The 13784-nt window shown below is 41.2% G+C and overlaps 1 protein-coding gene across 2 annotated transcripts in view; it reads left to right on the top strand.

Moving 5' to 3' along the window:
- The window catches only part of cnot10 (CCR4-NOT transcription complex, subunit 10), a 28586-nt gene extending 19331 nt beyond the window's left edge, over nt 1-9255 (top strand). For both annotated transcript variants that reach the window (XM_060922061.1, XM_060922060.1), the window contains exons 12-19: nt 1432-1611; nt 3771-3851; nt 7301-7414; nt 7940-8070; nt 8225-8260; nt 8373-8500; nt 8617-8692; nt 8874-9255. In XM_060922061.1, coding sequence (XP_060778044.1) covers nt 1432-1611; nt 3771-3851; nt 7301-7414; nt 7940-8070; nt 8225-8260; nt 8373-8500; nt 8617-8692; nt 8874-9040 — 913 coding nt within the window. In that variant the 3' untranslated portion in view covers nt 9041-9255. The remainder of the gene's footprint in view (nt 1-1431; nt 1612-3770; nt 3852-7300; nt 7415-7939; nt 8071-8224; nt 8261-8372; nt 8501-8616; nt 8693-8873) is intronic.
- Nucleotides 9256-13784: the final 4529 nt, after the last annotated feature.

The following is a 13784-nucleotide window of genomic DNA, read 5'->3' as shown; positions in this document are numbered from 1 at the left end:
CCAGTTCAGTACCCGGACCCTTCTTCTACGCAGCCATGATGCTGTAATTGATGCAGTATGTGGTTTGGCATTGTCATGTTGGAAAATGCAAGGTCTTCCCTGAAAGAGACGTCGTCTGGATGGGAGCATATGTTGCTCTAGAACCTGGATATACCTTTCAGCATTGATGGTGTTTTTTTCCAGATGTGTAAGCTGCCCATGCCACACGCACTAATGCAACCCCATACCATCAGAGATGCAGGCTTCTGAACTGAGCGCTGAGAACAACTTGGGTCGTCCTTCTCCTCTTTAGTCCGAATGACACGGCGTCCCTGATTTCCATAAAGAACTTCAAATTTTGATTCGTCTGACCACAGAACAGTTTTCCACTTTGCCACAGTCCATTTTAAATGAGCCTTGGCCCAGAGAAGACGTCTGCACTTCTGGATCATGTTTAGATACGGCTTCTTCTTTGAACTATAGAGTTTTAGCTGGCAACGGCGGATGGCACGGTGAATTGTGTTCACAGATAATGTTCTCTGGAAATATTCCTGAGCCCATTTTGTGATTTCCAATACAGAAGCATGCCTGTATGTGATGCAGTGGTGTCTAAGGGCCCGAAGATCACGGGCACCCAGTATGGTTTTCCGGCCTTGACCCTTACGCACAGAGATTCTTCCAGATTCTCTGAATCTTTTGATGATATTATGCACTGTAGATGATGATATGTTCAAACTCTTTGCAATTTTACACTGTCGAACTCCTTTCTGATATTGCTCCACTATTTGTCGGCGCAGAATTAGGGGGATTGGTGATCCTCTCCATCTTTACTTCTGAGAGCCGCTGCCACTCCAAGATGCTCTTTTTATACCCAGTCATGTTAATGACCTATTGCCAATTGACCTAATGAGTTGCAATTTGGTCCTCCAGCTGTTCCTTTTTTGTACCTTTAACTTTTCCAGCCTCTTATTGCCCCTGTCCCAACTTTTTTGAGATGTGTTGCTGTCATAAAATTTCAAATGAGCCAATATTTGGTATGAAATTTCAAAATGTCTCACTTTCGACATTTGATGTGTTGTCTATGTTCTATTGTGAATTTATTTACAATTTGTACTTTGTCCCAACTTTTTTGGAATCGGGGTTGTATGACACAAAGTATGCATAAATATTATTATTATTATTATTATTATTTCCACTGTTAATAAGAACAGGTCTGCTTTTCTGTTAAGCCATTTCCAGGGGGAAATTAAAAAAGAAATGCACTCATTCAGTATAGCATAAATGTTAAAATGCTTACTTGTTTGCGGTTTTGAAAGCGCACCCCCACACACAAACACAAGCTGTTAAATGTTGCCCTGATTAATTTTGTCCAGCAGGTGGTGCTGGTTTGTTTGTGTTTTGGTTGGTTTGTTGCCTTTAATTTTAAGATGCTGAATTTGTGTGTGTGTGTAGTGAGGGTCAGTCAGCAGCAATCCCTGTAGCAAGTATGGAGTTTGCAGCAATCTGTTTGAGGAACGCGTTACTCCTGCTGCCTGAGCACCAGCAACATGAGGGCAAACCAGAGAACGGCTCTAAAAACTCCAGCCAGTCAGGCAGCACAGAGAGCGGCAGTGAGAACAGCGATGCTTGCAGGTAAGCGTAGACACTGTACATGTACATGTTTACACACATTTAGAGGCATTTGGACATCAGTGTTTTATAATTAGGGTGAGGTATTGTGGGGGGTTTTTAACTTAAAATTGAACAATATATTTAGGCATTTAAACCATGTTTAAGGCAGCTACTGGTTAATAGTAAGCATCTGCTGCCATCAGAGTAAGTGTATTGTTAACCAGGGATGGTGAGTGAGGTGCAGTGATGCTTATGTTGCCTGTAACATCTGTCTGGGAGCACCAGAAGGCAACTATTTTATTAAATTTGTTTTTATTAAATTGAGTTGTGGGCGGCACGGTGGTGTAGTGGTTAGCGCTGTCGCCTCACAGCAAGAAGGTCCGGGTTCGAGCCCCGTGGCCGGCGAGGGCCTTTCTGTGCGGAGTTTGCATGTTCTCCCCGTATCCGCGTGGGTTTCCTCCGGGTGCTCCGGTTTCCCCCACAGTCCAAAGACATGCAGGTTAGGTTAACTGGTGACTCTAAATTGACCGTAGGTGTGAATGTGAGTGTGAATGGTTGTCTGTGTCTATGTGTCAGCCCTGTGATGACCTGGCGACTTGTCCAGGGTGTACCCCGCCTTTCGCCCGTAGTCAGCTGGGATAGGCTCCAGCTTGCCTGCAACCCTGTAGAACAGGATAAAGCGGCTAGAGATAATGAGATGAAATGAGAAATTGAGTTGTGTCTTTATTAGAAAGAATGGAGTATAATATAGTGTGATTAAAGGAATGGTGGCATTTCATTTCAATTTGTTAGCAGGAAAAAAAATTGCAATAAATACTTGATTTCAAAATCATTTTTGCTATAGTTGCTAAGGCTAATCCTGGCTTTTATGTGGCACAATGAAAATATATGTGTAATTACTCATTTAAAAAAGCATATTAATAATCATTAACACATGCTATAAATAAAGTACAGTAATGTAATCCTATTTAATATTTCACTTAAAGTGATTCTTATGCCCCATTACTACAATCTTCAGAAGGTGGAAATGTCAGTTTCTGGATTTTTAGTGATACACAGTACCAGTCAAAAGTTTGGACACCCCTACTCATTCATAGGTTTTTCTGTATTTTGACTATTCAGTATTGTTCTACAACATAGAGAAGACATCAAAACTATGAAACAGCATATGGAACATATATGGAATTATGTAGCAAACAAAAAAAGTGTTAATAAATAAATAATATTCATTCTTCGAAGTATCCTCCGTTTACCTTGATGACGCTTTGTACACTATTGGCATTATCTTACCCAGCTTCATGAGGTAGTCACCTGGAATGCTTTTCAATTAACAGGTGTGCCTCGTCAAAAGTTAATTAGTGCAATTTCTTGCCGCCTTTATGCATTTGAGATCATACAGTAAATAGCCCTATTCCACAACTGTAGTAATCCATGTTATGTCAAGAACCACTCAACTAAGTAAACAAATGACATCCGTCATTACTTTAAGACATGAAATGTCTTAATAAAAATAAAGAAAAAAAATTGAAGGTGTTTTCTAAACTTTTTTGACTGGTTATCTATCTGTGTCGGTCTTGTTTGTTTGTTTGTTTGTTTGTTTGTTTATTTATTTATTTATTTATTTATTTATTTATTTATCTAACTGTTGTAAGATTTTTGAGTAATATTGTACTTATAGGGAGTCTTAAATCCCACTGAACTGAATCCATACTGGACCCAAACATTTGCAATGGATTAAGATATCCTGTGAAGTAGACACCTGTAATCTGGGTCGAGTCTAACATAGTTGCCCATATCATACACTTTTTAAGACGGTCCCTTACTGAGTCCATTACTGTAAAGCACTGGTGATGTGTGTTTCTGAAACATTAACTTCAGTGGGCTTTAATGGGAGAAAATGTAAAATTATGTTCAATTGTACTCGGTTGTCTTTCTATTGTAGAGTAAGAATGATAATACACACATTGGCACCAGGTTTTGGTATCCACCTCTAGTTATGGTGAAAGATTATTTATTACACACACAAACTAATGAGGACAGTAGCAGAAGCACAATAAGTGACATCCTGTCAGGACTCGGACTTAATAAACATCCACTTGAACTAACCGCGTTTACTCACTTTTATACATCCAACAGTGGGATGATTAAGTCACATTTTCAACCTGTGATTTGATTTACAGTGGGAAGAGCCAAGAGGGAGACAAGTTCATTCCTGCTGCTCCTTCCTCACCTCTCAGAAAACAGGAAGTTGAGAACCTCAGGTAAGATCAAAAGTAGCCCTCCAAAAAGTGTCCACAGTGCACTTCTCTTCCGCCCTTATTCCGTCTCTCCGCCTTTCCCCCTCCACCTGGGGCATTTCTTATTTGTTTATCATCTGTTGGTCCAGACATGGGGCTGTGGATAAGAAAGAATGGGCGAGTTGAGGGGTGACCCAGGATTGACACCCTGGTACAGTGACATGTTTATGAGCGCACAAGCCACCTACTCGGGTTTCGCTTCCCGGAATCCAGCAAGCCTTTTGTGTTACAGCCAACTGCTGAGAAGCCTGCACCCCCCAGCCCCTTTAACGATTGGCTTGTGGTAGATCTGGCACTAACAGGAAACAGAACAAAGATGAAGGGTTATGAAGGGTTTCATTGAGAATAACTGTGCTCATGAGTATGTTTAGGAAATACTAGTATTTACAGTTTTGGAAATGCGGATGTGTGGAAGAGCTAAGAGACAGTATAACAAATATATAGATATATACAACAAAGGCTAAGGGTTTGCAGGATTTTTTTTAAACCACAATGGTGGAAATAACAATCCATTGTAATTAGAATTATATTTATTATGGAGTTTTTATGGGTATGAGTCAGTTTGACTGGTCACTTGTATGGAATGGGTTTAAAGGGAGCCTCTTTTACACAAAGAACATGTGCAAATGATTTTGTGCCCAGGCAAAAGCTTCTAACAGCAATTCCTTTTAACATAATGAAGTCTCTTTCACATTTATAGAAAATAAATGCATCTGTTTACTGTGTCTTTACCATTTAGAGTTAACTAACATGCTCTAGCTAAGCATCAACTAGACTGTATCTAAACGTTGAAGTATGTGGAGTTTCTGAGCTGGTGACTTGGCTATGTCTGGTATCTATGACCATCTTTGAGTCACAGATGTCTTGCACTTACCTCTGCTCTTTCACTGGCTGTAAATTAGGCCTCACTCAAAGTCCTAATTTATTCCTTGAATAAATAGATTTACCCTGGTTAAGGGTTTGGTTACAGGATGCAAGCTTTTCTAGTTTAAGGCTGAAATAAAACATTTTGGTGATCTTTAGAATATTGAGAAGTTAAATGTGAATCTTTAAAATTTAAAGGGTTCCTCCAGCTGATTTATTTTCAGTCTTAAGTAAAAGTAGTCACCGATTTCAAAAATCAAACTTTCATTTTTCAGTGTTCGAGAAAAATGAATTATTTATTTTTTAAATGTCAGATGGGCTTGATGTATGCGATGACGTAGCAGTCGCTTGGAGCAACTCGGCTGTTTTATATTTTCTGTTTACATCGTAGTTTCGCTAGTTTTACAAGTATTTTACCGAATCTATCAGTTTTTAAATAAGTATGCCTCATTGTGTAGCATGTAAATGCCACAGTGATGCTAAAAAGAAAGCACAAGCTGTAACTAGGCTGCATTTCCGCAGAGAAAATGCCAAGTGTGCTTGGATCAGCTGGAATAGAGGGTCACCAACAGAAACTGGATCAGACATGAGACATTGCACTGATTTTTATATATATATAAAAAATTAGTGAGAGATATGGATGGATGTTTTTTTTTTTTTTTTAAATACATTATCTACATGGTGCTGGTTCTGGATAGATTAATTGTATGTGTGTGTATGGCTGTGCACTCTAAAATCTCGGTTTAAAATGGCTCAGCTTACAGCACGGCACAACACTTTGCTCTAAAATCTTATTTATTATTTTAACATGATCTACAGCTGGTGCTGGGTAGATTAACAGTGTGGGGGGGCATGGTTCAGGACGGACATGTCAGAGTTGGAATGTTGTCGATGTCTCAAAAGCAGTAGGAGGACTAGTGGTGCCAAAAAACTGGTGAATAAAGAAGAATAAAATAAACAAGAGCAATAGTGTGCTTCATGCTGCTTTGTGCTTTGCAAGCACACTAATTACTCTCCGTAATGTTTCCCCTGAGTAGCTATGAGTCCACCAAGTGAATTGTCTATAAGCTGCATAGCACAGAGACCTGTAAAATGAAAACTCTGTCTTAAAGATTTTGACACCGTTCCAACTCTGACATGTCCAGCCTGAACCAGTGTAGTGTGCTTCTATACAGCTTTTGGATAGATACACCTGTTCTCTCATTCTTGTCTTTTTCCCGTAGAGAATGAATGGAGCTCACGAATCGAACTGTCCTGCTCAGACATGCTTCATCGGAGACGCACCAAATTTCATGTGATACCTCAGGCCAACTCCCCTGACACATGCATGCAATCGGTTCTGACCCGCACTCATCTTTTCCTTTCTTTTCGCTGATCCTTTTTCCTTCATTCACTTCTATTCATTTTGTTCCCCCATTCAAATGAATGGAGTTTCGGGAGAAAAATTTTGTGTCCTGTCACGCTGTGTGCTTCATGCTCTAAAATCTGTTTTAAATCATGCCACACACACACTGTTAATCTACCCAGAACCAGCACCATGTAGTTCATGTAAAGAAAAAAAGATTTTAGAGTGCAAAGTCTCATGTCGCGCTGTGAGTCGAGCCATTTTAAACCAAGATTTTAGAGCACGCAGCCATACACACTACACACACTTTGCGCCGCACGCACTCACTCTCTGTTAATCTAGCTAGAACCAGCACCATGTAGATCATGTCAAAAAGATTTTTCAGTGTGAGGTCTCATGTCTGATCCAGTTTCTGTCAGTGACCCTCTGTTCCAGTTGATCAAGCACACTTGGCATTTTCTCTGCAGAAATGCAGTCTAGTTCCAGCTTGTGCTTTTTTCTTTTTAGCATCATTGTGATATTTGTATGCTACACAATGAGGCATGCTTATTTAAAAACTGATAGATTTGGTAAAATACTTGTAAAACTACGATGTAAACAGAAACAGCTGAGTTGCTCCGAGCGACCGCTATGTGACTTCGCGTACGTCAAGCCCATCTGACCATTTTTTTTTAAATTCATTTTTCTCGAACACTATTTGATCTCCAAAAATGAAAGTTTGATTTTTGAAATTTGCGACTACTTTTACTAAAATAAGTTTGAGAATAAATTCACTGGAGGATCCCTTTAAAGGTGTGGTTGAAACATCTCATCTCATTATCTCTAGCCGCTTTATCCTTCTACAGGGTTGCAGGCAAGCTGGAGCCTATCCCAGCTGACTACGGGCGAAAGGCGGGGTACACCCTGGACAAGTCGCCAGGTCATCACAGGGCTGACACATAGACACAGACAACCATTCACACTCACATTCACACCTACGCTCAATTTAGAGTCACCAGTTAACCCAACCTGCATGTCTTTGGACTGTGGGGGAAACCGGAGCACCCGGAGGAAACCCACGCAGACACGGGGAGAACATGCAAACTCCACACAGAAAGGCCCTCGTCGGCCACGGGGCTCGAACCCAGGACCTTCTTGCTGTGAGGCGACAGTGCTGTGGTTGAAACATGCTTGCTTGATTTTTTTTTTTCTGTCTTATTCACAGGTGCTGCATTTTAGCCTGTAGTGCGTATGTGGCTTTGGCCCTCGGGGACAACTTGATGGCACTTACTCATGCAGATAAACTCTTACATCAGCCCAAGCTGTCAGGATCCCTCAAGTAATTCACTCAACTTGCATTCCTTTCTGTACTTCAGAAGCTGTTTTAATTGATGGATTCCCACACGAATGTCATAAGAGAGCTTGCATAAATATTGCAGCAAATGACTTCTTTGTACAAGCAAAATTAAACGTCTGAAACTGTTAATAGTGCAGAGCAGCAATGTTTGATTTCTGAACAATAGTGGGTGTGCTACTTTTGCACTTGGGAGGAATAGCAGTATGTTTGCAGTTCAGAGAAATGATAGTTTGGTAGCATGGTTTTATCAGTGTAACTTGTCTAGTGCCTAGCGATTAGAAATAGTAGCATTTAGCCTGTTGATGCTGCTGTGATACCATGACACACTGGGTGGTCTTGGAAATTCTCAATACAAAACAAAGTTTCTTTTAATTTTTTTTCTTATACATGATTAAATGTATTTTCGTACATCTGAAAGCACAGGTACTGTGTCCGCTCTTTAATTCCGTTGTAGCGAAGTCCATTTGTGCTGCTTTTCGTGGTCAGTAACAGGTTTACTCTCCTCAGGTTCCTGGGTCATTTATATGCTGCTGAAGCTCTGATCTCTCTGGACCGAATCTCTGACGCCATCACTCACCTCAACCCAGAGAATGTTACTGACGTGTCACTAGGTGTGTCACCCACTGAACAAGACCAAGGTAAACTCGCTCAGCTTAACAGAAAGTGTGACTCCTGCATCAGTTGGAGTGTCAACACACACACACACACACACACACACACAAAACAAAAGCACAGTTTAGAAATGTTTCCTCTGTGTGGTTTGTGATTTTTACACATGTTCTGAACTCACAGGTTCAGATAAAGGAGATTTAGAACCTGTTGAATCCTGTAAGTATTATCTGTTGTTTGTTTCCTATTAAAATCACTCTCTTGACACGACAGCAGATATGTTATGGTTCTGTGGTTTATTTATTCACAAGGTGTGTGTGTGTGTGTGTAGCAGGGAAACAGACTCCTCTGTGTTACCCCAGTAGTCTGAGCTCTGCCAGGGCCATGATGCTCTTTAATTTGGGCAGTGCTTATTGTCTGAGGAGTGAATATGAGAAAGCACGCAAGTGCCTTCATCAGGTAATGGACACCCACATACAGTGTGATCAGTGGACTCGGCCCTGTTCCTCATAGCTGGGTTTTTTGTTTTAATGTTATTTTACATTTAAAAAGCTTCTGCCCTTTTGCCCTTGTAGGCGGCCTCTATGGTCAGTGCAAAAGAGATTCCACCAGAAGCTATTTTACTGGCAGTCTACCTGGAGCTGCAGAATGGTATGTCTGATGTCCAGCTGGGTTTGAATAACTGTAAAAATAACCAGATTATCATATTGTAAAAAGTGTTGTATCCGCTTTTTCTGAATTGGCTGTCTCGCAGCTTTAAAAACCGTTTGCTTTATGAAAAACCTTACGATCAGTAGTATGTCCATGGTTTAATAAATTTAATTTATTGTAGGTAATACACAACTGGCTCTGCAGATCATCAAACGGAATCAGTTGCTCCCCTCAGTGAAGCCCTCGTCCTCTCCAGACCTGCGCAAGAAGCCTCAGCCATTCCAGTCTGTGCAACCCATCCAGCCTATACAGATGCCCTCTTCCTTCACACAAGTACAACGCAAATGATGTGCCCAGACGCTATAATATCATAAACACCTTTTTAACACTTATTTATGAGCCTGCAGCAGCAGTCTGGATGGATGAAGGAATGAGTTGTGAGGAGGACAGGATGCAGAGGAACAGTTCAGGGAAGAGCTGCTTCCTGAGGGCTCATCTCTTAAAAATGTATATTCACATCGTCTGGGGTCTATGAAATCCTAAATAAATTTTATTTACAGTAATATGTGGTGTGGTGTTTTCCTTTTTTAGAACTACAACACCAAATCAAAAAAAGTTGGGACAGTATGTTGTAATTAAAACTGATCACAACGATTTGTAAATATTTTATTGCACTCAAAACAGCATGTTATTTCATACTTTTTTTTTTTTTTTGTAAATAGCGTTCCGATTTTGATTCTTGTAACACATTTCAAAAAAAGATGGGACTATAACCCATTTACTGCTTTGTAATGTTGCCATTCCTTCTCTCACACTTAAAAGATGTTTAGGGATTGAAGACACCAAGTAATGAAGCATTTTGGGCGTTATTTTATCCCATTCTGCTTTAATGCTACAATATACACTTCCACTATGTGATCGTTCATCCCAGATGCCTCCCAGATCAGAGAAGTCAATGGCACAAAGTTTTAACTGGCATTTGTGGATAGAACTCTATTGTAGTGCTTTACAAAGGTTTGCCAAAGTAATCCCGGCCCATGTGGTTATATCTGCTATAGATGAATGACGGTTCTTGATGCAGTGCTGTCTGGGGGATCAGAGATCACGGGTGTTCAGCTTAGGCTTGTGCCCTTGCCCTTTATGCACAGAACTTTCTCCAGCGTCCTTGAACTATTTAATATTTTGTGCCGTAGAGAGTGAAGTATCCAAATCCCTTCTTATCTTTCTTTGAGAAACATTGTTTTTTAAAGATTTTCAATTTTTTTTTCATGCATTTGTTGACAAACTGGAGATACTTGGCGCATCTTTGCTCCACTCCTCAAAGACTAGGCCTTTCCTGGATACGGCTTTTTTTTTTTTTAAACCAAATCATGATTGCAATAACCTGTTGATATCACCTGTTTCAAATCACATCATTATTAGCTTATCCACCCAACAGGCAATGAGCTTATGCCATCATGTGTTTGTCCATTGTCCACTGTCTGTTTGGTGTTATCCACATTTCATGAAAATCAATCATTTATTCTCTCAGTTCTTTACTGATTTTTATTCTTTTTGGCAGGAAGGTAGGTCTGCCTGGGGTGCATATAGCGTCTACCCAGATTTGCATAATTGCAGTTAATAATGAAGATATGGAGTAATTAAGCCCTAACGAACAGTTTCCACACAAACCACTTCTCCCTCAATTCTTCACTGATTTTGATTCTCTTTGGCATGAAGATAGGGGTATCTAGGGTGCGTATAACTTCTATCCAGATCTGCTTAATTACAATTATTAATGAAGTTATGGACTATGCATTTTATTAAGCGTTAATGAGCAGTTCAACAACAATCGCTTCTTCTTGGTCAATTCCTCACCATTTTAGATTCTTTATGGGAAATAGGTAGGTATGCCTATGATGTACAGTGGTGCTTGAAAGTTTGTGAACCCTTTAAGATTTTCTATATTTCTGCATAAATATGACCTAAAACATCATCAGATTTTCACACAAGTCCTAAAAATAAAGAGAAACCAGTTAAACAAATGAGACACAAATATTATACTTGGTCATTTATTTATTGAGAAAAATGATCCAATATTACATATCTGTGAGTGGCAAAAGTATGTGAACCTCTAGGATTAGCAGTTAATTTGAAGGTGAAATTAGAGTCAGGTGTTTTCAATCAATGGGATGACAATCAGGTGTGAGTGGGCACCCTGTTTTATTTAAAGAACAGGGATCTATCAAAGTCTGATCTTCACAACACACATTTGTGGAAGTGGATCATGGCACGAACAAAGGAGATTTCTGAGGACCTCAGAAAAAGTGTTGTTGATGTTCATCAGGCTGAAAAAGGTTACAAAGCCATCTCTAAAGAGTTTGGACTCCACCAATCCACAGTCAGACAGATTGTGTACAAATGGAGGAAATTCAAGACCATTGTTACCCTCCCCAGGAGTGGTCAACCAACAAAGATCACTCCAAGAGCAAGGCGTGTAATAGTCGGCCAGGTCATAAAGGACCCCAGGGTAACTTCTAAGCAACTGAAGGCCTCTCTCACATTGGTTAATGTTAATGTTCATGAGTCCAGCATCAGGATAAGACTGAACAACAATGGTGTGCATGGCAGGGTTGTGAGGAGAAAGCCACTGCTCTCCAAAAAAAACATTGCTGCTCGTCTGCAGTTTGCTAAAGATCACGTGGACAAGCCAGAAGGCTATTGGAAAAATATTTTGTGGATGGATGAGACCAAAATAGAACTTTTTGGTTTAAATGAGAAGCATCATGTTTGGAGAAAAGAAAACACTGCATTCCAGCATAAGAACCTCGTCCCATCTGTGAAACATGGTGGTGGTAGTATTGTGGTTTGGGCCTATTTTGCTGCATCTGGGCCAGGACAGCTTGCCATCATTGATGGAACAATGAATTCTGAATTATACCAGCAAATTCTAAAGGAAAATGTCAGGACATCTGTCCATGAACTGAATCTCAAGAGAAGGTGGGTCATGCAGCAAGACAACGATCCTAAGCACACAAGTCGTTCTACCAAAGAATGGTTAAAGAAGAATAAAGTTAATGTTTTGGAATGGCCAAGTCAAAGTCCTGACCTTAATCCAATGGAAATGTTGTGGAAGGACCTGAAGCGAGCAGTTCATGTGAGGAAACCCACCAACATCCCAGAGTTGAAGCTGTTCTGTACGGAGGAACAGGCTAAAATTCCTCCAAGCCGGTGTGCAGGACTGATCAACAGTTACCGCAAATGTTTAGTTGCAGTTATTGCTGCACAAGGGGGTCACACCAGATACTGAAAGCAAAGGTTCACATACTTTTGCCACTCACAGATATGTAATATTGGATCATTTTCCTCAATAAATAAATGACCAAGTATAATATTTTTGTCTCATTTGTTTAACTGGGTTCTCTTTATCTACTTTTAAGACTTGTATGAAAATCTGATGATGTTTTAGGTCATATTTATGCAGAAATATAGAAAATTCTAAAGGGTTCACAAACTTTCAAGCACCACTGTATATTGCTTGCAACATTTATTGCGCAAGGTGGCCCACTTTAGATTGTTCCTTCTGGACTAGACGGGGCTGGAGTGAGCTACGCCGTCGTTGACTGTCTCGTTTAATTGTTTTACCTCATTAAAACCATGGGGCAGCACGGTACAGTAATGGTAAGCACTGTCGTCTCACAGCAAGAAGGTTCCAGGTTCAAACCCCACAGTCAATGGGGGGCCTTTCTGTGTGGAGTTTGCATGTTCTCCCTGTGCCTGCGTGGGTTTCCTCTGGGTGCTCCAGTTTTCCCCACAGTCCAAAGACATGCAGGTTAAGTTAATTGGTGGCTCTAAATTGACCGTAGGTGTGAATGGTTGTGTGTCTCTGTGTCAGCACTGTAATACCCCGCCTCTCGCCCATAGTCAGCTGGGATAGGCTCCAGCTTGCCTGTGACCCTGTAGAACAGGATAAGTGGCTACAGATAATGGATGGATAGTAGGTATGCCTAGGATGTATATAGCTTGTAACATTTATTGCACAAGGTGGCCCACTTTAGATTATTCCTTCTGGACTAGACGGGGCTGGAGTGAGCTACACTATCATTGACTGTCTCGTTTAATTGTTTTACCTCATTAAAACCATAGGGCAGCACGGTGCTGTAGTGGTTAGCACTGTTGCCTCACAGCAAGAAGGTTCTGGGTTTGAACCCCTCGGCTGATGGGGGCCTTTCTGTGTGGAGTTTGCATGCTCTTAGTGTCTATGTGGGTTTCCTCTGGGTGCTCCAGTTCCCCCGACAGTCCGAACACATGCACTTAGGATAACTGACTACTCTAAATTGTCCATTGATCAAGTTTGGAGATGGATAGACCACTCCGCCAAATTTAAAAAACACCCTGGACCTACCAATGATGGGCTATTAAAAATATCAGTGGTGTCCCTGCAGCCCTTGCTGGCTATGGGAAGAAGAAGAAGAACCTGATTGGTCAGCATAATGTAGGCGTTGGAAAAATATCTTAAAACCTGATTGTTTGATGCAGAGGGCGGCACAGTGGTTAGCACTGTCACCTCACAGCAAGAAGGTCCTGAGTTCGAGCCCAGCGGCTGGCGAAGGCCTTTCTGTGTGGAGTTTGCATGTTCTCCCTGTGTCTGCGTGGCTCTAAATTGACCGTCGGTGTGAATGAGAGTGTGAATGGTTGTTTGTGTCAGCCCTGCTGTCCAGGGTGTACCCCGCCTCTCACCCATAGTCAGCTGGGATAGGCTTCAGCTTGCCTGCGACCCTGTGGAACAGGATAAGCGACTACAGATAATGGATGGATGTTTGATGGAGACTCAGTGAAGGAAAACACATTGGTGAATTGATTAAACGATTTGTACAAAGGCGGCATGGTGGTGTAGTGGTTAGCGCTGTCGCCTCACAGCAAGAAGGTCCGGGTTCGAGCCCCGTGGCCGGCGAGGGCCTTTCTGTGCAGAGTTTGCATGTTCTCCCCGTGTCCGCGTGGGTTTCCTCCGGGTGCTCCGGTTTCCCTCACAGTCCAAAGACATGCAGGTTAGGTTAACTGGTGACTCTAAATTGACCGTAGGTGTGAATGTGAGTGTGAATGGTTGTCTGTG

Source organism: Neoarius graeffei, chromosome 5 (assembly GCF_027579695.1).
Source record: "Neoarius graeffei isolate fNeoGra1 chromosome 5, fNeoGra1.pri, whole genome shotgun sequence".
NCBI lineage: Eukaryota > Metazoa > Chordata > Actinopteri > Siluriformes > Ariidae > Neoarius > Neoarius graeffei.
This window is presented reverse-complemented; position numbering and strand designations above follow the sequence as displayed.